The sequence below is a fragment of the Heptranchias perlo genome, chromosome 11 (assembly GCF_035084215.1).
Source record: "Heptranchias perlo isolate sHepPer1 chromosome 11, sHepPer1.hap1, whole genome shotgun sequence".
Taxonomy (NCBI): Eukaryota; Metazoa; Chordata; class Chondrichthyes; order Hexanchiformes; family Hexanchidae; genus Heptranchias; species Heptranchias perlo.
The window spans coordinates 59,851,174-59,878,320 of record NC_090335.1 but is presented as its reverse complement, the minus strand read 5'-3'; the positions used below and the strand labels follow the sequence as shown (position 1 = coordinate 59,878,320).

The 27,147-nt window shown below is 41.5% G+C and overlaps 1 protein-coding gene across 2 annotated transcripts in view; it reads right to left on the bottom strand.

Annotated features, from left to right (window-relative positions):
• epha3 (eph receptor A3) overlaps positions 1-27,147 on the bottom strand; it is a 218,528-nt gene that overhangs the window by 15,796 nt on the left and 175,585 nt on the right. For both annotated transcript variants that reach the window (XM_067993160.1, XM_067993161.1), the window contains exons 13-16: positions 26,924-27,133; positions 16,013-16,162; positions 12,618-12,811; positions 1,952-2,107 (exon numbers count right to left, since the gene is read on the bottom strand). In XM_067993160.1, the coding sequence (XP_067849261.1) occupies positions 1,952-2,107; positions 12,618-12,811; positions 16,013-16,162; positions 26,924-27,133 (710 nt within the window). The remainder of the gene's footprint in view (positions 1-1,951; positions 2,108-12,617; positions 12,812-16,012; positions 16,163-26,923; positions 27,134-27,147) is intronic.

Below are 27,147 nucleotides of genomic sequence, written 5' to 3'. Positions count from 1 at the left end.
GTTCTTTAGCCAATTATCTTAAATCTGTGTCCTCTGGTTACTGACCTTCCTGCCAATGGAAACAGTTTCTCCTTATTTACCCTATTAATACCCCTCATAAATTTGGACACCTCTATTAAATCTCCCCTTAACCTTTTCTGCTCTAAGGAGAACAATCCCAGCTTCTCTAGACTCTCCACACAACTGAAATTCCTCATCCTTGGTACCATACTAGAAAATCTCCTGTACACTCTGAGGAAGGAGGAAGCCTCCGAAAGCTTGTGAATTTAAAATAAAATTGCTGGACTATAACTTGGTGTTGTAAAATTGTTTACAATCTATTAATAAAGCCCAGGATCCCATATGCTTTTTTAATTGCTTTATCAACTTGTCCTACTATCTTCGGTGTATGTGAACCCTCAGGTCTCTCTGTTCCTGCACTCCCTTTAAAATTGTATAATTTAGTTGCCTCTCCTCATTCTTCCTCCCAAAATCCATCACTTCACACTTCCCTGCATTAAATTTCATCTGTCATGTGACTGCCCATTTCACCAGCTTGTTCATCACCTCCTGAAGTCTGCTGCTGTCCTTCTCATTGTTTACTACATTTCCAAGTTTTGTCATGTCTAATTTTTTTTTTTGGTGGGGCTAGGAGGAGCAGAAGTGCTCCTCATGGGCCCACAAAAAGAACTCCGACCAGTTGCCGGGCTTTCCAAGGCCCCACCCCATCAAATTGCTTCCCCCTTCAGGTTCTGACTGTTGGCCAGCTCAGCAAAGGAGCCAGCTAATTTTCTGCCTTCCCACAACCGGTGAGCTGCTGCGGGGTGGCGCTTGGTGCCTGTGACTCTCTGGCGGCATGTAAGTGAGGCCTGGGCCTTAAAATGGCTTGGACCTCTTGCCTGTAAGAATGGCCGAGCAGCGGGCAAGCTAAACCTGCTGCCTGCCTGTTCTCCACCTATAGTTAAAATTGGTCTTCTCTCTACTCTTGTCAGCAAATTTGAACAGTTGGTTTCAATATTCAAATTATTTATACAGATTGGAAACAGTAGGGATCCAACCACTGGGCCCAATGACTTCAATCAATGCCTTGCCCTGTCTGACATACACACCTCACAAGTGCTCTCCATTTCCTATTTTGTATCTAGTTCAATGTTCTAGCCTGGATTCCTATGGCAAATAATTTAATTAGAAGTCTTTCATGTGGAACCTTGTCAAAAACGTTCCAAAAGTCCAAATAAGCTTTATCATAGAGAGCTCCATTACCTATTTTATCTGTAACATTCTCAAAAAAGCTCCACAGTAGGTGACAGCAGGACTCCAATCCTCACCCAAGTGATCATTTTACAGATGTCAGCCTGGTCACCGAGTGTAAATGGGCTGTCCTTTTTTTGGGTGGTATGGAGAAATCAAAGCTAAAGCCAACTCGGTGTTCACCTAGAACCGACAAGTGCTCATGTCTAGTATTAGGAGCAGGAACCCTGGCCAGTTTCTCCTTTCTCTAACCTAACAACACTAAGGCCAACTGTAGCACCCCCGATGCTCTCTGACTCAAGTTTTCAGACTCATTGCAGACCATTGCTCAACCCTGAAAGCTTCCTTTTTATACGGCTCAGTGCTGCCCCACATAGTTCATTTACCTGCTGAATGATCAGGAAACCTGAGAGGGCTTTTTTAAAGGATGTCACATGTGCAAGGCGTCAAGTGACTCCCATTTTTTCCAGCATTGCACAACCTAAAGCATTGACATTGGCTTGTCTCTGTAGTATTTCAATCATTAAAGCCAGATAGGAAGCCTCTATGGTGAAATAAGATCTAATTATCTCAGTGTTAGTACTACAAGATGCTTGCGAATCCAAGGTTAATAATGACACTAGCAGTCGGATGCACACATTCCAGTGCTAATGCAACTTCTGGAACCTAGCACTTAATTTCGAAATGTTCTATTGTCAACGAAGATGATAGATTAACTTACTCTGAGGACAATTTTGCCACCATGTCGCAGGAGCTGTATCCCGCCCCCATGAAGCTGTCCTTGTATTGTCCCATCCGGACACCATCAAGCCAGTCACCCACGGAGCGGAAAGCTGTAACGTCTGTGTTGCTTCGGTCAAGCAGCAGATTTGATGGCCTAATTGGAAGGAAATCAGGAAGCCAGGAATAAGTACAGAGCATTGTGTGTGAAAGCAGCAACTAGTAACAGCAGGGACTTCCAGGCTGCACGTAGCTTTTCAGCACGGCCATGGAATTTATCTGTCACTTTGACTTCATCTGTTCAAGCTGTCAGATTATGGCATTGACCGACCACTGTGCAATCTTCAGGTTTGAAACTAAGCAGTTTGTGCCTGTTTTCTAATGAAGCAAAGGATCCAAGTGAGGACATTAGCAATGCCTGAGGAGAGCGTGAATTTAAAAAAATATATGTTTCTGTCTAGTTATTGCCTCCTAACAGACGAAAGTGGACTCTATGTGAGAGGATGGAACGGCTCTGCCCATGGAATTATCAGTGGCCTCCTGCTTACTGTGAATATCCATTAGGGGTGTGAAACTCAACCTGAGGTGGGCCCCCCCACCACCTGACAATTTTTTGATGTTGACTAGGCCCTTCACCTCTGCTACATGTTGTAGCTAAGAACCCGCCTGACAACCTGACAAGTCCAAGTGACCTGGTCAACTGAGACTGGAATTCAAGATTAGGAAACCGGATGGGTGGACAGGTAAAATAGACGTAGCGATTTACCCCCTCCCATCCCGCTGCCTTTGCATGGGTTGCGATTTTGATTTGCTCTTTTGAGCAGACGAGTGGGACACCCGACAGAAGGCAGTGGAGTCCTACTTTAAATATGCAGGACGGTCTCCAATGACGTCATCAGGGCCTGATTGCAATTTTAACCCGAGGCCTGAGCATGGGAAGCCATTTTAGCTTCTCCACCAGACCAACTGGGCGGCAAGCGGATCGGAGGCCAGAAGAGGCCCAGAAAATATGATTTATTTTTGTTTGTTTTGTTTCCTTGTGAACCAAAAAGAGCAGGAGTGCTCCTCCAGGCTCCACCTTGGGCAACTGCTGCTCAGGGCTTCCCTCCCCCTCCAACTGCAATGCCCTCCTGATCTCCCCCCACCCCCTATGCACTTATCTGACTGCCAGGGACTGTTCTTTTGGATCCCCGGTGGTGGCCTCCTGCCCCCAAAATTCCACGCCCACCCATCCGCCGACTGTTAGCGCTTACACCGTATTCCGGCGGGAGTCTGACCAGGCCCATGCAGCTGAGGCCCGGGAGTTAAAATCTCTCAGGCTTCACACAGCGGAAGGCCAGATGGTTTCCATTTCAACTTGGCCCCCACCCGCAGGAGTTAACAACTGGGCACAGGTCTCTCAGGTTACAACATAGTGCAGTAACATGAGTTACCACGCTAACCAGTCCGGTAAACTTTAGCTTTCCCAGATGCCGTATTCTATAAAAATCAAGGACATTTTGCTTTAAATAAAAATAAATCCAAATGGGAGAACTAAATTTTTTTTTGTGTGTGTTTTTTTTGCTTTTTTTATATTTGCTGTAAACAAATTGGGACTGAATTTCTGATACAAGAAATTTATTCCTCTTTTGAACTTTTTTTTATTCAGTTCCAATGCAAATTCTTAGATGATCAGGAAGCTAGGATTATCTGAATGAGATAACGAACTGTCAATTCCTAATAAATCGTTCTGTAGATTTTTGAAGCTCATTGAGTTACCTTATTATAACATTCACCACTTAACAACATGGGGTCACAAAGTAATTTATTCTTATTCGTAGATCTCCTGTGGCCCTTCTCATGGTAGGTTGGATGACAAGCTGTGTTATGATAGGAGCTTATATCATTCAATGCACAATGTACTGTATTATTCTGTTGCTAAAGTGGAACTGTGTTTAATGTGGCCTGTCCCTTTAAGACCATAAAATCTTCTTGCAGTAAACATCCGTGGGACAATAGCAGATTAATTGGTGGAATTAGGCCATTCAGGAGAGAAGTTAGGCAACACTTCTTAACGCAAAGGGTGGTAGAAGTGTAGAACTCTCTCCCACAAAAAGCAATAGATGTTAGCTCAATTAATAATTGTAAATCTGAGATCGATAGATTTTTGCTAGCCAAGGATATTAAGGGATATGGAACCAAGGCGGGTGGATGGAGTCAGGATACAGATCAGCCATGATCTCACTGAATGATGGAACAGGCTCGAGGGGCTGAATGGCCTACTCCTGTTCCTATGTCGAAGGAAGTTTGCAGATTGCCAGTGCTTGTAACTGTCTGGCTCCAGGTCATTTTGCAGGCGTACCTCAACAAAAATCAATTAACCTAATTGACCTAAGCAAGAAGTAACTGTTAATCTTTCTCTGTTGTTTCATATTTTTGACACTTTGAAGTGCGACATCTGAAGCGTGATAGACACTCCCAAAACTTTTTATATAGTCTAATGGGTCTCCCGTGGCATTGCTCACAGTGGGTCAGAGCATGCACTAAAGTGTGGGGGGTGAAAATGGTGTTTGGCGGGAGCATGAAATGGGCATTAGCGAATCAGCAGCTCACATTATACCACGTCTGAATTTCTTCATTGACTTCAATGGAAAAGATAAGCGAACTGCTGATTGGCTATGAGCCCGTTTTGCGTTACCGAACTGTGACATCTAAAGTGTGACGGGAAATAAGTGTGAGGCTTACAGGAAGCGCTAATGTCGATTTTAAAAGGGAGTTGGAAAAAAATAGTAGACTTAGGCTGACTGAGTTGGAGGGCTGGTCATTTAGTGAGGTTCTACTGCAGTAACAGTGGCAAACATCGCTGGTAACAGCTATTACTCACAAAAAGAAGTTTCTCCTTAACAAATTGAGCCTGCTGCTAACAAGCAATTATCTGCATTTGTCTGATGATAGTTAAACAAGTCTGTGTAGGTAAAAAAAAATCATAAAGACCACAGGAAGCACCTCATTTGGGGATTGTATTCTTTCCTTGGCTTTCTGCAGCATTGGGATTTTGGGAGTTGATCAATATTTACCTCATTGCATTGACAATCATTACTGCAAATTTTTGGTGAGTTAGTTAATATTCCCTGGAGACTGTGGACCAGGACTAGGGAATGACGATAACAATCAATGCGCAGATTAAACACTGGTCAATTCGTACCCCAGAGGTTTGCAAGCTTGCTCTGAAGTATTGATTATCCAATTCCAATCAAGGAGAAAAGGTCCAAAGAAAAGGTAATAAACTGCGTTATGTGGAGTCAATTAATGAACTTTACCAATACAACTGAAAGGTTCGTGCCCCCAGGTACCCTTAGCAACCTAATACTTAAAACAAGAACCAGAGCTTACTGGCTAAATACAAAACCTGAGATTCTGATTAAAAAAAACACTCGTCAATAACCACACATTTTTTGTAGTTAACGTTTGATTGTTTTCAAAATGTCAAGTATGAAGCACTTTTACAGTAATTATTTATTTATAATGTTATGTCAGTTAATACGGATCAGTTGTTATAAGGATATTTGCAGATAACAGATGATTAATTGCTGTTCTTGACTGCTCTCAGGATGTTTGCATATAATCGGGGCTTTTTGGCTGTTGATCTCCATCAGCAACCAGCAGGCCTGATTTTGGAGACTTAACACACAGCTGCAGGCCTGAGCTAACCTCAAACATTTTCCCCCTTCTGTCGAAACTATGCTCTGCCAGCGTGCAACAGGGGTGCTCTCGAGCCATGTTAATGGGCTGGGATAGGAAATACTAGCACTCCTGGGCCTGGACAGGGGCAATGCACTTTGAGTGTGCTGTTCCTGTCCAGCACTGAGGTTGCAGGGGAGAGAAGGTGAGGGGGCAGTAGATCTGCTCTGATACGTTTGACATAAGCATGTTACACACAGATTGTTTTTCACATTTATGCAGACAGTAAAAATCTTAGGTAATTAAATGATGACCCTTTGTATTAATGGAAATGTTCTTTCTGCTTCCTACAGACAGAACTAAAAGCCTACTCAATTCATCAAATGTCTTCTACAGGTTGTACATTAAGTGCTACAATACGGCAATGTTAGAATGCAGGGTGTGTTTTTGATGGTTCATTATATTCAGGTGAGACTCATATATGGACCTATGGTTCCCTGACTAGCACACAGAGCCTCCCATGTAAATTCTCCCAGCCCTGGTATCTGTTTAGTCAGCAACCATCTGTTTCATAGAATCATAGAAATTTACGACACAGAAGGAGGCCATTCGGCCCGTCATGTCTGCGCCGGCTGAGAAAGAGCTTTCCAGCTTTTGGTCCATAGCCCTGTAGGTTACGACACTTCAAGTGCATATCCAAGTACTTTTTACATGCGATGAGGGTTTCTGCCTCTACCGCCCTTTCAGGCAGTGAGTTCCAGATCCCTACCACCCTCTGGGTGAAAACATTTCTCAACTCCCCTCTAATCCTTCTACCAATAACTTTAAATCTATGCCCCCTGGTTATTGACCTCTCTGCTTAGGGAAATAGGTCCTTCCTATCCACTCTATCTAGGCTCCTCATAATTTTATACACCTCAATTAAATCTCCCCTCAGCCTCCTTTGTTCCAAAGGAAACAAACCCAGTCTATCCAATCTTTCCTCATAGCTAAAATTCTCCAGTCCTGGCAACATCCTCGGAAATCTCCTCTCTAGTGCAATCACATCGTTCCTGTAATGTGTAGACCAGAACTGTATGCAGTACTCTAGCTGTGGCCTAACTAGTGTTTTATACAGTTCTAGCATAGGCTCCCTGCTCTTATATTCTATGCCTCGGCTAATAAAGGAAAGTATCCTATATGCCTTCTCAGCCACCTTATCCACCTGTCCTGCTACCTTCGGGGATCTGTGGACATGCACTCCAAGGTCCCTCTGTTCCTCTACATCTCTCAGTATCCTCCCATGTATTGCGTATTCCCTTGCCTTGTTTGATCTCCCCAAATGCATTACCTCACACTTCTCTGGACTGAATTCCATTTGCCACTTTTCTGCCCATCTGACCAGTCCATTGATATCTTCCTGCAGTCTACAGCTTTCCTCCTCACTATCAACCACACGGCCAATTTTATCATCTGCAAACTTCATAATCATGCCCCCTACACTTAAGTCTAAATCATTGATATATACTACAAAAAGCAAGGGACCTAGTACTGAGCCCTGCAGAACCCCACTGGAAACAGCCTGCCAGTCACAAAAATAACCATCGACCATTACCCTTTGCTTCCTGCCACTGAGCCAATTTTAGATCCAACTTCCCACTTTCCTTTGGATCCCATGGGCTTTTACTTTTCTGACCAGTTTGCCATGTGGGACCTTGTCAAAAGCCTTGCTAAAATCCAAGTAGACTGCATTAAATACACTACCCTCATCGACCCTCCTTGTTACCTCCTCAAAAAATTCAGTCATGTTAGTCAGACACGACCTTCCCTTAACAAATCCATGCTGACTGTCCTTGATTAATCCATGCCTTTCTAAATTACAATTAATACTGTTCCTCAGAATTTTTTTCAATAATTTGCCCACCACTGAGATTAGGCTGACAGTCCTGTAATCACTCGGTCTATCTCTTTCTCCCTAAAGGTACAACGTTAGCAGTCCTCCAATCCTCCGGCACCACACCTGTAGCCAGAGAGGATTGGAAAATGATGGTCAGAGCCTTCGTTATTCCCTCCCTTACTTCTCATAATAGCTTGGGATACATTTCATCTGGGCCTGGTGATTTATCTACTTTCCAAATGCTAAACCCTTAGTATTTCCTCTCTCACTACATTTATCCCATCCAATATTTTTTAACTATAATGTCTGCATTGTCTCCCTCTTTTGTGAAGACAGACGCAAAGCATTCATTAAGAATCATACCCACATCTTCCACCTCCACACGCAGGTTACCTTTTTGGTCTCGAATAGGCCCTACTCTTTTCTTAGTTATCCTCTTGCTCTTTATGTATTTATAAAACATCTTTGGGGTTTCCTTGATTTTACTTGCTAATATTTTTTCATGCTGTCTCTTTGCTTTCCTAATTTCCTTTTTAATTTCACCCCTGCACTTTCTATACTCCTCTAGGCTTTCTGCAGTATTGAGCTCTCGGAATCTGACATAAGCTTCCCTTTTTGCCTTATCCTACCCTGTAAACTCCTTGACATCCAGGGGGCTCTCGATTTTGGAGTCCCACCCTTTTTCCTTTGTGGGAACATATTCGCTCCAAACCCTCTCTATCTCCTCCTTGAATGCTTCCCACTGCTCTGATATATTTCTTGATATATTTCATAAAAAGGTGAAATAGTTCAGTCAAAAAATCAGACCTTGCAACAGAATCTTCTTCACATTCATTCCAGATCAGTTTATGTACAATATACGTACACCAACACACACACACACACATATATGCACTGCAAGTAAATAATTCAAGGTTGTTACTTAAAGAGGAGATATAGCTGTAATAACAAATCTGTTGACTGCATTTTGATGATGGCTTAATGTAGCTAAAAGTGCCCTATCAGCTATGCAAAGTTTAGGTTGTTCTTTTACCATGTATTAAACTTAGCACGTGTTAGAACATAATCTTATTGTCATATATGATTTCTTTGCCATCTAACTGAACTTCATTTGAACATATGGATTTCATTTCCATATTCACCTGAGGAAGGAGGAAGCCTCCGAAAGCTTGTGGATTTTAAAATAAAATTGTTGGACTATAACTTGGTGTTGTAAAATTGTTTACAATTGTCAACCCCAGTCCATCACCGGCATCTCCACATCATAACTGAACTTAGGTCATCGTCTTTTCCATTTTTTGTGTCTGCCAGCTGTATGAATATCATTTGTTAAGCAGGGTAAGAATTAATCATGATATAGATGTATACCAGGAGTTCTCCCAATTGGCTGCCATAACTTTGGCAGCAGAGCAGCAGAAACCCCATTTAGGCGGTGTTGCTGGGGTTTCCGTTGATCTTACGCCGGGAAAACCCCAAAGGAAATTCATGTACTGCCTGATACAGATTTAGGGGTTAAAATCATATTGTGCAATATTGGTAACATGTTCATCTGAAATTCCTTTCTCCACTATCTTAACGTATCTCCAACTGCCCTATCAGTAATGAAAAATTTAGGTTGTATTGTTTACCATTTATTTTGTTTGCAATTAGCCCATTTATTTTGAAGAAATTTTATCAGAATGCATTAACACATTCGCCATTAATACTGCAGGGTGTGATTTCAACCCATCAGTGGTATAGTTAGCATGAGCTTTCACCCTGTGTGGGTGGTAAGAGCTTGGAACCCCTGCTGCAGCCATTTGATAACTTTTAGAAATGAACTCATAATTTTGAAGATGGGTATTTCCAGCAAATTTCAGTGAATCATTTCAGATTTTTGGAATAGCAGCTTTTTAAAAATAAATCTCTTATGTTGGAGTGGAAATGGGTTTAACCTGGGAGAGACAGAGACCTCACTGAAGGGCAAAATGGAAGCAGTAACATCAATGTCCAAGGAAAATCCTGGTCTGAGTCATTCTTTGTTTCACCTCAAAGAAATGTACCTGTAACATGACACTGGGTGCTCCTTCCAGCAACAGCAAATCAAGTTTAGTTTAATATTCAAAAGAAGACTAATGTTGGTGATTTAACATTAAAAAGAAATTGCTGCTACTTTAGTGCAATTTAAATTTCTTTACCATTGCCGGGTCATGCTTAAGCCTAGAAATTAAGGTCAGCAATGTTATCATACAGATGCTTAATGCACTTACACCAAATGCCTCTCCCCACTATTAACCTGTTTATTATCAATAGTATTATAAACATTATAAGACAGCGGAGATAGGAATTCAATATGAGTGTGCTAAGGGTTTACATGATAACATTGCTGTTTCTAACATGTACTGCTGAAAACAGGAAAATGGCTGAAAATTTAAATATTTATAAATGATGTAAAAATATACAAGTCAAATGCAATAAGTCAATTCGATTTGTTTTTTAAATAGGATCTTTTTCCTGCTGGTAACTGATAGGATTACAAAGTGTACCGCTACTTAAATGATGGTGTTATTGATTACTACAGTGGACTTTAGCTTATGTTGAAGTCAATTGAACTTGTAAATGAAATCTAAAATTACCAGCACTAGCATATTCGGAGAGCCCTGCCTCCCCCCACCCCCCACCCCAGTGATTGCAAAGATACTGGCTATTTTTTTTCCTCCTGAGGGAGGACATCTGGACAATTTAGTAGTCTAAAGGAATTTGGATCTGACTGTGAAGAGTCTGTGATGTCTCAATGCGAGACCCAGGGAACGGTGGTATTCCGGAACAGTTGCATGCATCAGCATGTGACCCAGATGCCTGTCTGTGGCCTGGACCATGCAATTTATTGGCCGGGTCATGCATCCTATTAATTCGTACAGGAACAGACAAATTAGGTGTGTTTTACTCTCTGTTGCTCTTACAAGCTGAGTTGCTGTCCTGCTGTTTCCTACCAGGTTGTTAATGCCTTTCATAAATCACCAAAGCTTAGTTTCTGGGGGGGAACATGAACCAATTTTCTCTAAAGGAAATCGCAGGGGCTACAGGAGCAAATCTGCAAGATATTAAAAGTCAAAAGTTTTAACGAGCTCAGTCTTCATTTGGAATATCAAACTGTCACAAAAACTAAACTTAAAAAATGTGGTACCTCTCCTAGTAATGGAAATAACAACCCTGAATACAACCTTTGTAAGAGCCTTCAATTGCTCTTCATCTACTGCCTTTAAAACACCTAAAGTGTATTCTCTGTGCTAAGTGTCATGTGTAGTCCAGAAATACAAGTAAGTCTACAGAACCTGGCTCTGGTACTGAACAGATCCTGAGAAACTGGTGACTGAAGCTGGTCTGGTAGTTTGATTCCTGATGTTAAACCCCTGTTTATACGGCTCTAGTTGAAATCCCGCCTTCAACTGTCTCTTGAATTTAGATAGCCACGTTGGCGGAGTTTTGCTGGGTCACTGACGGAATACCTTGTGCAGACACTGCAATGAGAGGGGACCTTTGGAAAAAAATATGGAGGCAGACTTGGCCTACCGCACACAGTATGCACCTATTGGCATTCAGTGGCATTGGCAAAGGGCACGGAAAAATCCATGGGGCAGACTGTTACTCTGTGGCAACTAAAGATGAACAGGGTGCAAACTGAGACCTTTAAAGAGAAATGAAGGAAATGCAGGGGTTGCCAGAAAAATTAAAATATGAAACACTGGTGCACATGTAATTTATTTAAATATGCTTAAAAAGTCTCATTAGCGGCAGCCAATTTTGAAGAGTAGAATTCAAATGTTACCACCTTTACTAAATTTATATAGTTTTCTCCTAAGAAAGAAGATTGGAAAGTTATGCTGATAAGGTTAGATGAAGTAAGGTGGGAGGAGGCTTGTGTGGAGCATACACACCAGCATAGACCAGTTGGGCCGAATGGCCTTTATCTGTGCTGTAATTTCTATGTAACTCTAATTAAGATGAGTCTTTTTTTGAGGTTTGTTTCTGATTATTAAGGTAGCCCAGTTAGAAGTTCCATTCGAGAATTGACAAGACTTGTCCGACATGTTGGTCAGGAGGGTGGAGTTTCCACCCAAGACTCAGAACCAGAAAGAGGAGGTAACGATGTGAGAATTCACAACCAACATCAGGGGCCATTCATCCTTAATTGATGTATAGCTTCCCTAAATGCACTAACATAAATAAAAATTAATAACTTCTTGAGATCCAGGAGGCACTGATTTCAACCCCATTAAGAATGCCACACAGGTGGATGGAGAAGCAGTAGCCTATTGTTAGTGGTTTATTTTACAACATGAACCACATTCAAATGAATGATTGTGTTTGATCAAGACTGAGCCTCCGGCACTAAACCGCATAACTTTATACTGCACGACTGATGTATTACCATACCAACAGATTGCTTACACACCCAAGGGAGTCCACTTAAAACCAGCTACATTTATGTATACTCTATAATCCTTAAATCATTTTATTCAAATTACACATATTACAAAAAAAGAGTGAAGTAGGGGCCCCAATATGCGGATTGGGATTTGAGGCTTAATACTTTTATAATATGTTAATGCTGTTTGAACAGAGTATGGTGTTTTGTGCATAAAATGAATATACTCCATAACAATTGTTGGAGGGAGGATGCGGGGTTGGGGTTGGGGGGGGGGAGAGCAACAGAGACAATTCTGGAATTTAGAGAAGGAAGAAGAGACCTAGCCCATACCAAAATTTTTTTTTTAGGAGGGGTATGACCCCCCCCCCTCCCACTCATTGCCATCCATACCCCTCCCTCGCCCACCCCATGGTTGCGCCTCTGCTCTCTCAGAATGAATTGCAATGGTGCAGGAGAAAGCATGAACTGGTACATGTTGCCACTGAATTCAGTGTACGATGGGTTTACCAAGTGCATGTTACTCTGGGTAACGTTTTTAGTGGCCTCTCACATCCCTGTAGTCTGTGAATGGCCAGCACCGTTCACCTTTGTCAACACCGAAAGATAATTGTGGCAATTTAACTGATAGTGTGCGTCCTGATACTCCAATTTTGTTTTTTTGTTTAACTGAGTCATACATATTGAAAACCTTTTTTTTTTGTGAAGAACCAATTGGGTCACCTTGCTGCAGTATTGGCGATGATCTTCAGGCTGCTGGGATTCCGAATCAACTTGTCCAGGATACTGACGATCTGTTCAAACTTGGGCCTGTTGTTCCTATCCTTCTGCCAACAGTCCAGCATCAGCTGATACAGGGCAGCTGGGCAGTCCATGGGGGGCGGCAGCCGATACCCTTCATCGACCGCTTTAATTACCTGAATGAGGATTCAATAGAGGACAACTTCGGTGAATCACCGTATCACAATAAAACACTACTCCTCTGAGGAACGTGGTCAAATTGAAAGAGAAAGCGTTTGTTTATCATGGATTTCAATGCAGTAGGGACTCTATTGGCATGAAGCAAGGCTCAGCTATTGCTGAATCAAGGGCTGGTGTGTTTAAATCCAGATAAATGTACAATTTAAAGCCCTCCTCATACAGGAGCTGCAAATTTGCAGCTAAATAGAACGATCTGGTGCAGACTCCTTAGGGGTCATTTTGCCTTTGTGCGATAGTGTAAAACCGTTGATAGCGAATCGGCAGCCCGTTTTACATCTCTTCCAATTGATTTCAACAGAAATGAAAATTGTGAGAAATGTAAAATGGACTGCCCATTCGCTATCACCCGTTTCATATTATCGCACAAAGTCAAAATGACCCCCATTCACTCTGATCATAATTTAGAATAAACCCTACAGGGATCAACATTTGTGTTTAATTTGGATTTTAAGTAAAACAGAATTTGGATGCAGCTCAGATGGTCTGCATCTGAAGTTTTGGATTCAGTGCCAAGTTTGATCTTTCAATTCATATAATCCAGAGTCTGGATACTTCTGAGCTGACTGAACTTGGAAAACATACAGATGAGTTTAAACTGACTCTGTTTAGTTCAGAAGAGACTTTGGAGCCCATCCCTATCCATCTCTTGAGCTCTGAGCTGCTCTCAGCAGTGAAGGAGGGGAGTGACACTGGACTGATGTAAATGCCTGATGTGAATCTCCTACTGTTTTCTGTGGAAAATGAAATTCAGCTGGTGCTGAGGGTGAGTAATTTAATACGACCGGAGCATTCACAAATCTGGGCCGCTCTCAGCATAAACACACAGATTGCATTCAGCTCAGGTCATCTTGATGTGAACTAAATGTTATCTGTGTGTGTCTGGGGTGGGGGTGGAGGGCGTATTGTGTAAATGGATCATTTCAGATTACCATTACATTAAAGGTATTTTTTGGTTACTGTTTATTAAAGGGATACTGTACTTGGAGAGATTTGGGGAAGGCTCCATTCCTGCAACAGCAGCTGTCTCCAGGAACTTTGCAAATTGGTCAGCAGAGTAAGGATGAATTGGAGACATATTTCTGACAAATAGACTGCGGAATAAGATTTTTAGACTGCATAATAGGATTATATCTGCTATGCCGTGAATGCTTACAATGCATTTTATATGATTTTTTTTTAAAAGCTGGCTTACTGAAATCTTACTAAAACTTAAAAAGCCATACGACTTAGTGGTGGTGGGGAAGAGAAGATTGAGCAAGGTAATAATGGGATGAGACTGGCAGGAGGAATAGAGAGAAGTAAGCAGAATCAAAGTGTGAGGAGGAAGAGGGAACCAAACAGGGTTGAAATGGGAGGGGAGAGAGAGGAGACCAGAAAGGGTCACTGTGAGAGAAAGAGGATGAGACGAGGCAAGGTCACAATACGGGAAGGAGAAAGGAATTGAGGCAGAGTCACTCACGAGAGAGAGAAAGGAGTAGATTTTGACTTTGTGCGATAGTGTAAAATGGGTGATCGTGAATCGGCAGCCCATTTTACACTATTGCACAAAGTCAAAATCTACCCGAAAGAGTTCAAGTAGAACCACCACCGAGAGGGCAAAGAAAAGGAGACTAGGAGGGAACAGAGTTGGACGGAGAAGAGGAGGCAAGGCTGTTACAATGGGGATGGGATAAAGAGATGAGGCAGAGTTGCAAAAAAAGAATGACTTAGCAATGATAAGTTGGAGTCACATTTCTTGCCATTTAAAAGGTGGAGTTTGTGAAGATTGTTTTATTTGATTTTCAACCAGTATTTTTTTTGCTGTCATGGTGGACTGTGACAGATCCCAGGTTCCCAAGATTAGATCACATAGTTTGAACATCAATGATATTTGGATTCTGTTTCCCTGTATGTTACAGAGGAATGTTGCTTCTTGCATGCATTATAATGACATATACATTCATCACATACTGAAATACACATACTACATCCTGTGCGATGCAGACATTAGCTTCATGTATACAATTTATGATGTCGGACAGAATTCTGATTTTGATGTATGCTTTGCTGTACCACAGGGCCTTGATGTGTTGTCACATGGGGGTATATTTTACAACTAGCACTGTTCCTATACAACTGCATAACGCATTCATACGGAATTCTTCTGTGTACTTTTTCACCGCAGGCATTAACCAGGTGGGAAAATACACCTCATATATTTATTTGATGGTGCAAAGCAACAGTTAAAGCAGCTGAATATTAACTTGCATGATGCTTTCACATTGATATAGTGGAACTCTACTGGGATATCCAAGAGGAAATGGCCTGCGGGGTCAGCACAAACACAGAGGCCTTTTCACCCCTGTCAAAAACAAGAGAACTTTTTTTTAAATATGTGCAATCCAGAAAAAAATTAACAGCTACTTTGAAGCAGAAGAGTAACCCTGCTCTACATTTTTGCCCAACAACTTGAGACTAGGAATGAGTCATGTGAGGAATTATAGGCTTAAACTTGTGGTGTGCTGCTTTAGTAGACATGAACTCTGCACCACCTATTGCCTACAGGATACACTGTTCACTGTTAACACTAGCAAATGTAAGGAGTCGTACAACACCAGGTTATAGTCCAACAGCTTTATTTGAAATCACAAGCTTTCGGAGCTTTGCTCCTTCGTCAGGTGAGGAAGGAGCAAAGCTCCGAAAACTTGTGATTTCAAATAAAGCTGCTGGACTATAACCTGGTGTTGTACAACTCCTTACATTTGTCCACCCCAGTCCATCACCGGCATCTCCACATCAACACTAGCAAAGCCAGTGCTAACTATTTTTAAGCAACTACTATGAACAAATGATATATTTTCTCAAACATGTCAGAGCATACATAGTTTTCTGAGTTGTAGTTCATATAATCTAATTATTTTTTAACTAGTCCTTAGTTACTTCTGTGAATTACCACATTTTTTTCCCATTTTACAACTGGTGCTTTTCTTTTATTGTAAGCGTACATACTAATAAGATGCTTAAACTACTCCTCAGTACTGAAAGTTCTCTGTCGCTCTAAATGACACAGAAATGCATGGCCACCTGGCATTCCCATGCTTGACATCCTCACCCAGCTTAACCCATTTTCAAAAGAACAATTCACTGAAGATACTCACATCCTGATTAGACATTTCCCAGTAAGGCCTCTCTCCGTACGACATCACCTCCCATAGAACAATCCCATAACTCCACACGTCACTAGCTGAGGTGAACTTGCGATACGCTATGGCTTCGGGCGCAGTCCATCGGATGGGAATTTTTCCACCCTATGAAAGATTTTTTTTATATAACGGTTATATATGAACAAGTCCTTGAGTAACCATGAAGGAAAAGTTAAACTTATTTATAGATGAAACCAAGACATTTTGCATTAAAATTACATTAAACAAAATTAGTAGCGAACATGTTATGAAACTCCTTTGTGTGCTAATTTAACCAATACTCCATATGAGGAATTAGAAATGCACTTTTACTAATAGCAGACAGCATGATTTCAATCTAATTGTTTGAAGGTAGTTCCTCTGTTTATTTTGATTCTAAGCATATTGCCATAAAACAGAACTTTTGCTGATCTTAAAAAATTGCATGTGGCCGTAGATTGAAGCAGATTTTCCAGAATTGGTGGCATTTTCTGCCACTTGGTGAAAGAAATTGAGGGAGTAAAAGTGTAAAAACCCCACTTTAGTAGATCAGCAAATCCTTATTTTTCCACTCAGTGGTATTTAGTATCGATCCAATGTTTCCGAGAGAATATTATTTTCACAGTACATCTGTGGTCTGTTGCAGATATTAGTTAAAACAAGTGCAATCATACAGCGGGCTAGCAGTTTTCATGAGATGCAAGCTGCAGTTGGGCTTTTAACCTCATGGGTCATGAGATTAAGTTCTGAGGGACACTTGGGGCATGATTTTAAAAGGGAAAAACGGGTGGGTTGGAGGCGGGGGGACATTCAAAATCGCAACCATTTTGGACCCGCCCTCCAACCTGCCCACTTGCGGTTTTCACCGGGGCGGGACGAGGTGACCTCAATGACCCGCGACCCCACCCCCCCACAACGATCGCAGACCCCCACAATGACCTCTGATCCCAACACCCACCCTGTGACTGACCTCCCGATCCCTCATCCCATGATTGACGCCCCTGTGCTAACCCATGCCCCCTGTGCCAACCCATTCCCCTTCCCCCATCCATACAAACAAAGACTTACCTGAACACGTCCTCTCCTTGACTGCTAACCATCCGACTGAGACCAGTCTGTCAATCAGGCTGGTCAATCGGACGGCAAACCGACAAAAGAATATAAAAGACGTTCTTGGGCATGATTTTAACCCCGAGCTGGGAAGGGGGCGGGGGGAGAGGGGTCAAATTGCAGACGGGAAACCCGGAAGTACAGAAAAAAAGACGTCCTTACAATTTTGATGTAAGAACATTTTTTTTTTGTTGGTATGTCGTGTGATTGACTGGCCTGATTGACAGGCTGGTCTCAATTGGACGGGAGAGCAGCCAGGGAGAGCAAGTGTTCAGGTAAATCTTTGTTTGTTTGTTTGGGGGGGCATGGGTTGGCACGGAGGTCACGGGCGGAGGAGTCTGTCATGGGGTAGGGATCGGCGGTCAGTCACGGGGGGGTGTCGGGATCGGGGGTTATCGGGGGGGGTGTCAGGAATCGGGGCTGATCGTTGCGGGGGGGGTGTGTCGGAGATCGGGGGCGTGGGTCCGCGATCGTAGGGGGCTGGGGGTTGGGGATCGGGGGGTGGGGGTCCGTGATCATTGGGGGAGGGTGTCGGCGATTGGGGGCAGGGGTCTGCAATCATTGGCGGCGGGATCGGGGGTCATCACAGGGTTCTGTGATCGTTGGGGTGTTACTGCAGATGGGCTTGTTGGGTCTGAGGGAAGCATGACGTGGCGTGAAAGAGAAGGCCCGGGAATCCTGGCCACCACCCCCCCCCCCCTCTCCCCCAGGCTTGACATCAGAAAGCATAGAAAAATGAAGGCCCGAAGCCTCCTTGAATGGTTTTAATCACCAACTCGGTTCCTAGGAGGTGGTTGGTCGCCTGCCCCTCGTCCCGCCCTGGTGAAAACCAAAAGCGAGCGGGTTGGAGACAGTTTGGGGGCGGGTTCGAAATGGTTGCGATTTTGAATGCCCCCCCCATCCCCAACCCACCTGTTTTTCCCTTTTAAAATCGTGCCACTTACCTCAAAATCGTAAGGACCTCCAGGAAACCTGTATTTCCGGGTTTCCTGTCCGCAATTTGACCCCCCCCCACCCCCCTTCTCGGCTCAGGGTCAAAATCATGCCCTTGGACTCACCAACCCACCTTAGTAAGGTGAGTTTTGCCAGTTCTGGTCCACCCCCTTCATCTAAAAGAAGAAGCACGGTGGTGGAGAGCAGCAATGGAAAAATTAGAATAATGGGAGAGGACTAAGTAACGGGGATCTATACTAACATTTTTTTTTAAATGACAAACATAATTACTAAGTAAATTGAAACCAGATTATCTGTATGAAGGATAATTGCACATTCAGCAAATACTGAAGCAAACCATGTTAAATCTCGAGATTTAATCTCAAGAAGTCAATGAAAACAATGGTGAAGTAGGGCAATATTTTTAAATTAAATTGTTACATTCTCACAATAAGAAACCTGAGATTTATTGTTGTTGGTATAGGTCCTAATAGACGCTAGGGGTTTCCTAATATGCTCCAGATTACCCAACAATTGGGTAACGACCTTTTGTGGTGAATTATAAAACTATTTTAGTTCTATTTGAGGGGGTTAATCATTTAGATTGAGGTAACTGATAAAGGGGTATTGTCATCTTGTGAAGTGCCAGATTTGTATAAAGTGCAATCTGTGAGGATGTGATGAATGAGGCAACGATGTCATGGTTTCACTGATGATGATGTTCCTTGTTAAAAATGTTATTTACGTAAAGTTTCATTAAAAAAACTATCACAATACAAACAAGAAACGAGAACCGCAACACCAGTTTGCACTGTGGCAAATACAGGAGCTGCCACAGATTAAGCTTTGTGAGATGGTAAAGAACCCAACGGCTGAAATTCAGATCGGCCTGCTCCGCCAGCAGAAGTGTGGGCCCATGAGTGCACCGAGGTCAGTTACTGTGGGCCCCACTCCAAATTGAGAGGACAGGGTCATCCGCATAGTCCACATGGCGTTCCGCATTGGTAAGGGCAGATCACTAGCTACCGATGTAACTCAGAGCTACCTCCAGCTATTTGCTATGGAGACCCCGAAGCCCTTCCCAGGCCGAAGATGGAGTTAAGTTTTAAAAAGAATCTTCAGCTCCTATTTGCTGGCAATACAAAAGTTATCCATCCTCTCCAGGGCCTTTGTCTCCAAATATTCTGTGGTCCTTCCAAGGAACTCAATGGGATTCTCACCAGGTCTCAGCTGGGTTTCACTGCAATTATATAGGGCTTTGGTGAGACCACACCTGGAGTACTGTGTACAGTTTTGGTCTTCTTATCTAAGGAAGGATATACTTGCCTTAGATTGGGTGCAGTGAAGGTTCACTGGATTGATTCCTGGAATGAGGAGAGATTGAGTAGAATGGGCTTATTTTCTCTCGAGTTTATAAGAATGAGAAGTGATCTCATTGAAACGTATAAAATTCTGAGAGGGCTTGACAGGGTAGATGCTGAGAGGTTGTTTCCCCAGGCTTGAGTGTCTAGAACTAGGGGACATAGTCTCAGGATAAGGGGTCGGCCATTTAGGACTGAGGTGAGGAAAAATGTCTTCACTCAGAAGGTTGTGAATCTTCAGAATTCTCTACCCCAGAGGGCTGTGGATGCTCAGTTGGTGCATATATTCAAGACTGAGATTGATAGATTTTTGGACACTAAGGGAATCAAGGGATATGGGGATAGGTTGGAAAAGTAGAGTTAAGTTAGACGATCAGCCATGATCTTATTGAATGGCGGAGCAGGCTCGAGGGGCCATTTGGCCTACTCCTGTTCCTATTTCTTATGTACCTATGTTCTTATGTTCACTCCATTTTCCAGTCTCCGTCAGCCAGTTCTACCAGAGAAGTGCCCAGGACCAGAAGAGAATTTTGGAGCCCTAATGATTTTTCAAAGTGGATCTGTTTCAAGTCCTCGACTTTTCTGAAATCTCCCTGATTAGAGTTTTCAATTTGATAAACCTAAGCGAAGGACCAAAGCCAGTTGGATACTACTAAGGCTGAGAATGTGACTCCTTTATTTGCTGTTTGAATGGAGATATTAACCCATTTGCTTTTTTTAAGGTTAATACCTTCATTAAAATAGCAGGCAGAGGAATTTCATATGGCATGCTGACACTGATATTGCCCAGAAAAGAGCTGAAGACCAGGTGAATCACAAAGTTGTGATCAGGTGATGCCAAAGTTGTGCTTTAAAGCCTGTAGATTGATGGAGGCAGAGAAGACTGAGGGAGGTAAGGAGTTTTACAGTTTCATGGTCCTGGGAAAGAATGAGTTAGTGTAATTAAATCCTGTTGGAGCAAACAACAGTCTCTTATTTGTGCAGAGAATCCTCTGCAAGCTCTCAATTGCAGAAGATAAAGCCACTATACGGCGAGGAAAACACAGCTGGATGTTAAACTGACTAAATTAATTTGAATATTTTACAGATCTGTCACCTATTTATTTCTCCTTCTGAAGCACTTTATGTCTTTATATTATTGCTCCTCAATGGCTTTCAGCATATTTTAAACAGAACCACTATTTTACATACTAATTAGATGCAAGGTAGTTTCAAATCAGAATGTTAAAATCAGCAGATTACTTCACTTGTTATTGTTTTAACCCTTAGATTGCAGGTCCAGAGAAATGATTCGTTCGCTGGGCTGAACATTTTTTAAAGCTATTAGTTCACACATTGTTAGGCTGAAACTAACATTGTATCAAGAAAGCTTTTTAAATGGCAGGAGTAGATTTATTGCTGTAACCTTAGCCTTAAGCTAGAAAAATAAATGCTTAGAACAATTTAAATAAAAGTTAATTAAAAAAATTAAACGCTTTACTTAAGCAGTTCCTCTTTTCCTTTCCCCCCATTCTTTCTCTCCTATTTGTTATTAGTTTAACTTTGTTCTTTTTCTTCCTAAATGAACCTATTTATCTTGCTTTTTTTTCCTGTAAATCATAGCATGAGGCTCAAAATTTGGTCATTTCATTGAAAGCAGGAGAAATGCATGTTTCTCCCAAGTATTCATGAAATGGTAAGAAAATCACAGGAATGTGCAGCTTTTAAACAAGCGATCTGTGAGAATGGGATTTCACTGGTAATAACAAAGAAGTAGAAGAAGAAGAAATTTTTCATTTCATTAAGGCTTAGTTACTGCCAAATAACCCCGCTGGCACGGAAAATTAACTTTTACGAGTGTGAAGTCTCATTCCTTCAGATTTTAATTATTGTTGGACATTTAAAAAACAATTAAATAAAAATGTTTTTTCTTAATTTTTCTTTCTGTCTCCTCTTTCTCTGTGTCTTAATCCAATATTTCTTTCCCTTTCTATTTTGCTTACTGTACCTGATTTGACATTGAATTCACTATTCTAACTTATACTTCCTGGTTCAGACTACGCTGCTCATTAACAATGCTTCAATCTGATTAGTTAAGGAGATACAGCGCTGCCTGCCCTGTTCACACAGGTCCCAGATGCCCTGTAGAGGACGTCGTGCTTTTTGGATCTCTAATTTAGAGGAACTTGTCCTACAAAAGCTCATAGAACGTCTATGGGCAAGTGCAAGTCTGGTGAAGGGCTGGCACCGTTCATTCGCAGCTCACATCAAAATCCATCTCAACACCTCAATCTCCATTACGCTTATGTTTCAAAGCAATTTAAAAAAAAATATAACAGTGTACATCAAATAAAACCCCAGATATTAAAACGTTCACTCCACATGAGGGAGAGATTAGAAGTCATTGAGACGGTGGAGTTTGGATAAGAGGGTAGAGCTAGTGGTATGTACCACGTTAACCATATATTCTATGATTTCCATGATATGTTACATCAAAATGCACATACTGATTGCAGACAAACACAAATAATGCGTGTAAATGATGATACAATCCCCAAATGGACAAGCATGCTTATAGTGTAACACAGCAAACAGAACTGGTGGACAACCAGCTACCTGAACACCAACCATCTTTATCCCTACTTGAAGCTGTGAGCAAATCAGAAACGCAAGCTATAGGATATGAAGATAACAGTATAGTGAGAAAGGAGTAATAGTAGTGGTAAATTGATGAGGGATTAGTTCGTAAAGAACGTGGGCCCAACCTGTTGAGTGGCCCAACAGGGTTGCCTAGGGCTGCTTTGAACTGGCAGCTAGTATAAAAGTGGCATCTCATTGACCAGTCACAGGCCTCCTTATACTCATTATTGGAAGGTACTCTGGATAGTGTGGGGGAGCCTAACACCCAGTTATCTATGGTCATTTCTCAGTACCTTCCTGGTGAACCAGCACCTCCTTCACAATGCCCAGTTAACTGTTATGGGTCTTGTGCATCCTATGCCTTCCATCCTCCCAAACCGTCCTGTCCTAAGAATATAAGAAATAAGAGCAGGAGTGGGCCATGCAGCCCCTCGAGCCTGCTACGCCATTCAAAAAGATCATGGCTGATCTTCTACCTCAACTCCACTTTCCCACCGTGTCTACCTCCTGCTCCATGGCAACTGGCTGTTACACCCATGCTTTCGAACAGAAAACTCCTTTGTATTATTCAACTCTCTTACTGCTCTGGTGATATTATGAAAGCTGCTTCTCATTGATTCTGATCAAACTTCAGGTCTGACTTGGAGTAAAATGCTCACTTTTTGATATGATCTCTGCAGCTCTAGAATGCCAATCTAGCTCATCATTAATAACTTTTAATTATGCTTTTAATAAGTTATCTTGTCTTTTCCTTCTCACTTTTTCCTAGCATTTCTTACTCCTTTTGTGGAGGGGCAGAAATGCCTAGAGCGATATTATACAGGATGTCTCATTCATTGTTGCTTTCTCCAACATCCCACCACTCTTTACTCATACCGCCTTTTTTTCCAGTCGGATTAGTGAACATAGAAATGTTGGGCCCTTATTTACGAGCCGGTTTTCTTCTTCCATCTGGCTCCCATCTTCCAATTCGGAAGTGAGAATATCTTACAAAAAACTAGGTTTCATTTGCATAAAACCTGCCACAGCCAATCAAAAGTCCGAAGATTGGTTTGACGATGTGATCAGCTCAAACTTAAAGTGTAAAAATCACAGGTGAGTAAAGCTCATCAGCAGCCCAGACCATAATTTCACCCAGGCAAGTAAACTCGTTTGTGGTAAGGGATGAGCTGATATGGGGGGAAAAAATGACTTTGCTATATTAGCTCAGGAGAAAGAAATAATAAGCAGTCAGCATTATGGAAATAAATCAAAGTGCTAATTATTGTTATCACCTTCATCAGCACAAACTACACTCCAGATGTCATCCTACTTCTATTTTTTTTCTTTCATAAGAACTTTATTTTGTACATTAATAAGTTGAAATTCTAGGTACATTACTGGTGATGAAATTCCTTTGACCACTGTTTCAAAAACAGGTTAACATCTTCATTAAATAGCAAACACAGGGATTCCATTAGAATTAAAATATCTGTTCCTAATATCCCACAGAGGGATTTCAACTCTTAAGTGGCATAGCAAAAAGGTGCAGCTGGATACAACTATAATTCCCTCCCTAAACCTCTCTGCCTCTTTACCTCTCCTCCTTTAAGATGCTCCTTAAAACCTACCTTTTTGACCAAGCTTTTGGTCACCTGTCCTAATATCTCCTTATGTGGCTCGGTGTCAAATTTTGTTTGATAATCACTCCTGTGAAGCGCCTTGGAACATTTTACTATGTTAAAGGTGCTATATAAATGCAAGTTGTTACTGTTGTTGTATAATGACACCTCAAGAATATGATGTTGGTGGCTGCTAGGAACACAGAAAGTTGCTTTGGAGGTATTGTACGTGTGATACTATTGACTCCCTGCTGTGATCTGTGTTCAAATGGAGCGGTGATTTGGTAACAGTCTGATCAGATTTGTGCTTAAGTTACAGGTTGGAGCAGTGTGTATCCCTGGGCTTAAGCTTTGGCATTGCTGTTTGCTTTTTACAGCAAACTGAGGTTATTTTATTAGGAAATTGGCTACAGCAAATAGGACAATAGTGGACTTTGAATCAGGCCTACATGTGCAAATTCTACAACTTTTTCCATTGATGCTAAATAATCTGCACTATTAATGGGTCTTCTATATATTATGAAAACATCCAAATGACAGCAAGTTCTATTTCTCTCTTGACAGCCCTTTTTGTTTACATGTGTAATTCTGACAGGGTCGTACTCCATAAACTTCATATAGGGGAGTAAGAAAATATCAGAAGACCTCTTTTAAATCAGACATGCAAGCTGCAGTTATGCAGCGACTTAATGGCTTGCCATAATATTAATATAATCATTTTTGTTATACTGGCATGTATAATATTGCAAGCAAGCATGTGGAAACCTCAGAGGTCTCTTCTCTAAGTAGCTGAGTGGTTGGTTTAGCCCACTGTTTTCACTTAGATTCTTGTATGCTTAATCAGGAATTATGCTCTAAACCATTGATCCATCATTGGGACCTGACCAAGCTCAACATGGTCACATGTCAAGAGATGGAGACAAATTGTAAAACTGAGTGAGATGAAAATATGAGGCACAACAGAAAACTGCTGGAGTTTTACACAAAGCCAATTAACAAATCTTGCATCCTGAACTGCACTTACTTGCTGAATGGTATAGATACAAGCAGAATGGGTGTGCTAAGTTCTCAGGATGATAATAGCTTATCTCTGCAGTAATAGTGCTGCACACTTTGTATAGATGCATGGCAAATTCCCTTCTCCATCTTATCCAAAAGCCTGCATAATGATCTTAAAGAGACTGCATCACCTTGTGAAAATTTCCTGCAAGACCAAAACACTTTGGGGGAAGGTTCCATCTGTATGCTAGGTATGGAACAATTGTAAATGTCCTTTATAGAAACCTTTGAGACTTTACTACATCAAATGTTCAGAGGAATCTTCCCCAAATGGGGTCAAGTTGGATGCCACCAATAGAATGCATCAAATCTGCAGTAATTTTTATAATAATAATGATTGTGAACGGCTTCAAATTTGTGATTTGAAAAGTTCCATTTACAGCCCTTCTCACATGCTACCACCCGGGAGCTGTGTGGGAGGAGCAATAACACGAGGCTGGTAACTAATGCTGGTAATATTAATGGCTGAACGTGTTTGTATGACATTCTTCTGTCTTTTATTTTAGCCAGTTTATTTTAAACGGGTTAATGCTTTCACTCAAATAGTGGACAAAAGGAATGTCACATGAACACATTGCGTGCTAGTGGGCTGATAATATTGTAAACAGGAATTTCTAGGATTTTACGATTAAATATTCCAGCCATAAAACTGTGATTTCACAAAAGATAATGGAGAATTCCAAACTTTCACTGTGTTTTCTGAGTACTGCTGAACCAGCACCAATAATGCTAATATTACCTATCAAGATGAATTATTTCAATTATAGTGTACAAGCAGGTGTGTAAGTGCCATGGGGTTAGCACACCAGATTTGTCAAAGCAAAGCAATTTTCATTAACTTGAGATCGGATGAAAGAGCTATTTTACTTTTTTCACCCTGATAATTGTCAGAAGGCTGTATAAACAAGTGGAGTTAATGAAGTTCAAGTGATTTTCCCAGGTAGACATTCATATCTGAGCCTTCCCATTGCTAACACAAGAGGCTAATTGGTGGCACAGTACTTTGTATCATGTTAACTGTATGTGGCTTTGAGGTGAAGCAACAAGGGACAATGTTATTGTTATATTCTGGTGTAAGTGGAGGAAGTAATTAATGAGTTTATACCTTTGCTGATTGAAAATGTTCATGAAGGAATTAATTGTATTAAAAGTTGTAATCCATGGTGTCCCACACACGCAGGGAAATGCAGGAAATATTATTAAGTCAGAAAATATCAACTTTGTGCTTTTAGTGAATTGTCTACATGTTGTGAAATCTATTACCTCCAAATAATAAAGAACTGATCTAACAATAATGGCTGTTTGTATAAGAGAATCAAATGGGAGTAGCACAGCAGGATTCAATCCCATAAATGAATTATGATATGTATTGTATAATATAAGATACTAGCCTGTGTATCATGCAGCAAACACGTGACACATGTGCAGACAATGTTCATTGTTTGTAAAAGAGAGGTACACCATTTATAAATATCTAGCCAAGACCTTACTAAATGAGTACTAGCTCCTCCGTTACTAATGCAGCACACTCCTTTTGATTGAAAAACTTAAGTGAAGGGCCAACTTAACAGTGCAGTGCACCACCAAGCCGGCAAATGGCACAAGATAAACTGCGGTAAATCAAGAAATGGTACGTGGGTGATACCAAGTTTGGGTTTTAAAAGCCTATATGTTGTAGGAGAAAGGAAAAACTGAGGAGCTCATTTCCTACATTACACTTCAAAAGTACTTAATTGGCTGTAAAGCACTTTGTGGCATCCTGAGGTCATGAAAGATGCTATATAAATGCAAACCTTTCTTTCATTTTCTTTTAATATGATAGGAGGAACAACAGAAGAAAGCTCAGGAAACACTGGTCATAATAATATCAATAAAGTAGAAGGTGACAGGAAAGGTTGCAATATACAGGGGAGAGGCTGGGGCTAGAGGTGAGAGAGGGATTGCACAAAGAAGACAAAGCTTTTTCTTATTCTTGATCTTAAATGTCAGCTGTGCTTTTACAGCTGGTATGTAATCTAATCACCTTTCAGCACACCTGCACTGGTCAAAAACACAAACTTATAGGGCCATATCACTTGAGTGAACTGTCAGCTTCCACCTGCTTTATGTCTTGATTATTATCCGATTATGAAATATTATACTGATATAATATAACGAAGAGACGGGATTGATGGCATGATCTGGGCAGAAGGGCGTTTCCTTACCCGTGTTGTGTACGCAGCTTCTGGATCATCTTCAAGGACCCTGGAGAGTCCAAAGTCAGACACTTTACACACCAAGTTGCTATTGACAAGGATATTGCGAGCAGCCAGGTCCCGGTGCACATAACCCATGTCGGACAGGTACTTCATGCCTGAAGCTATCCCCCGAAGCATGCCGACAAGCTGGATGACTGTGAACTGGGCATCATGTTTCTGAAAGAGAATGG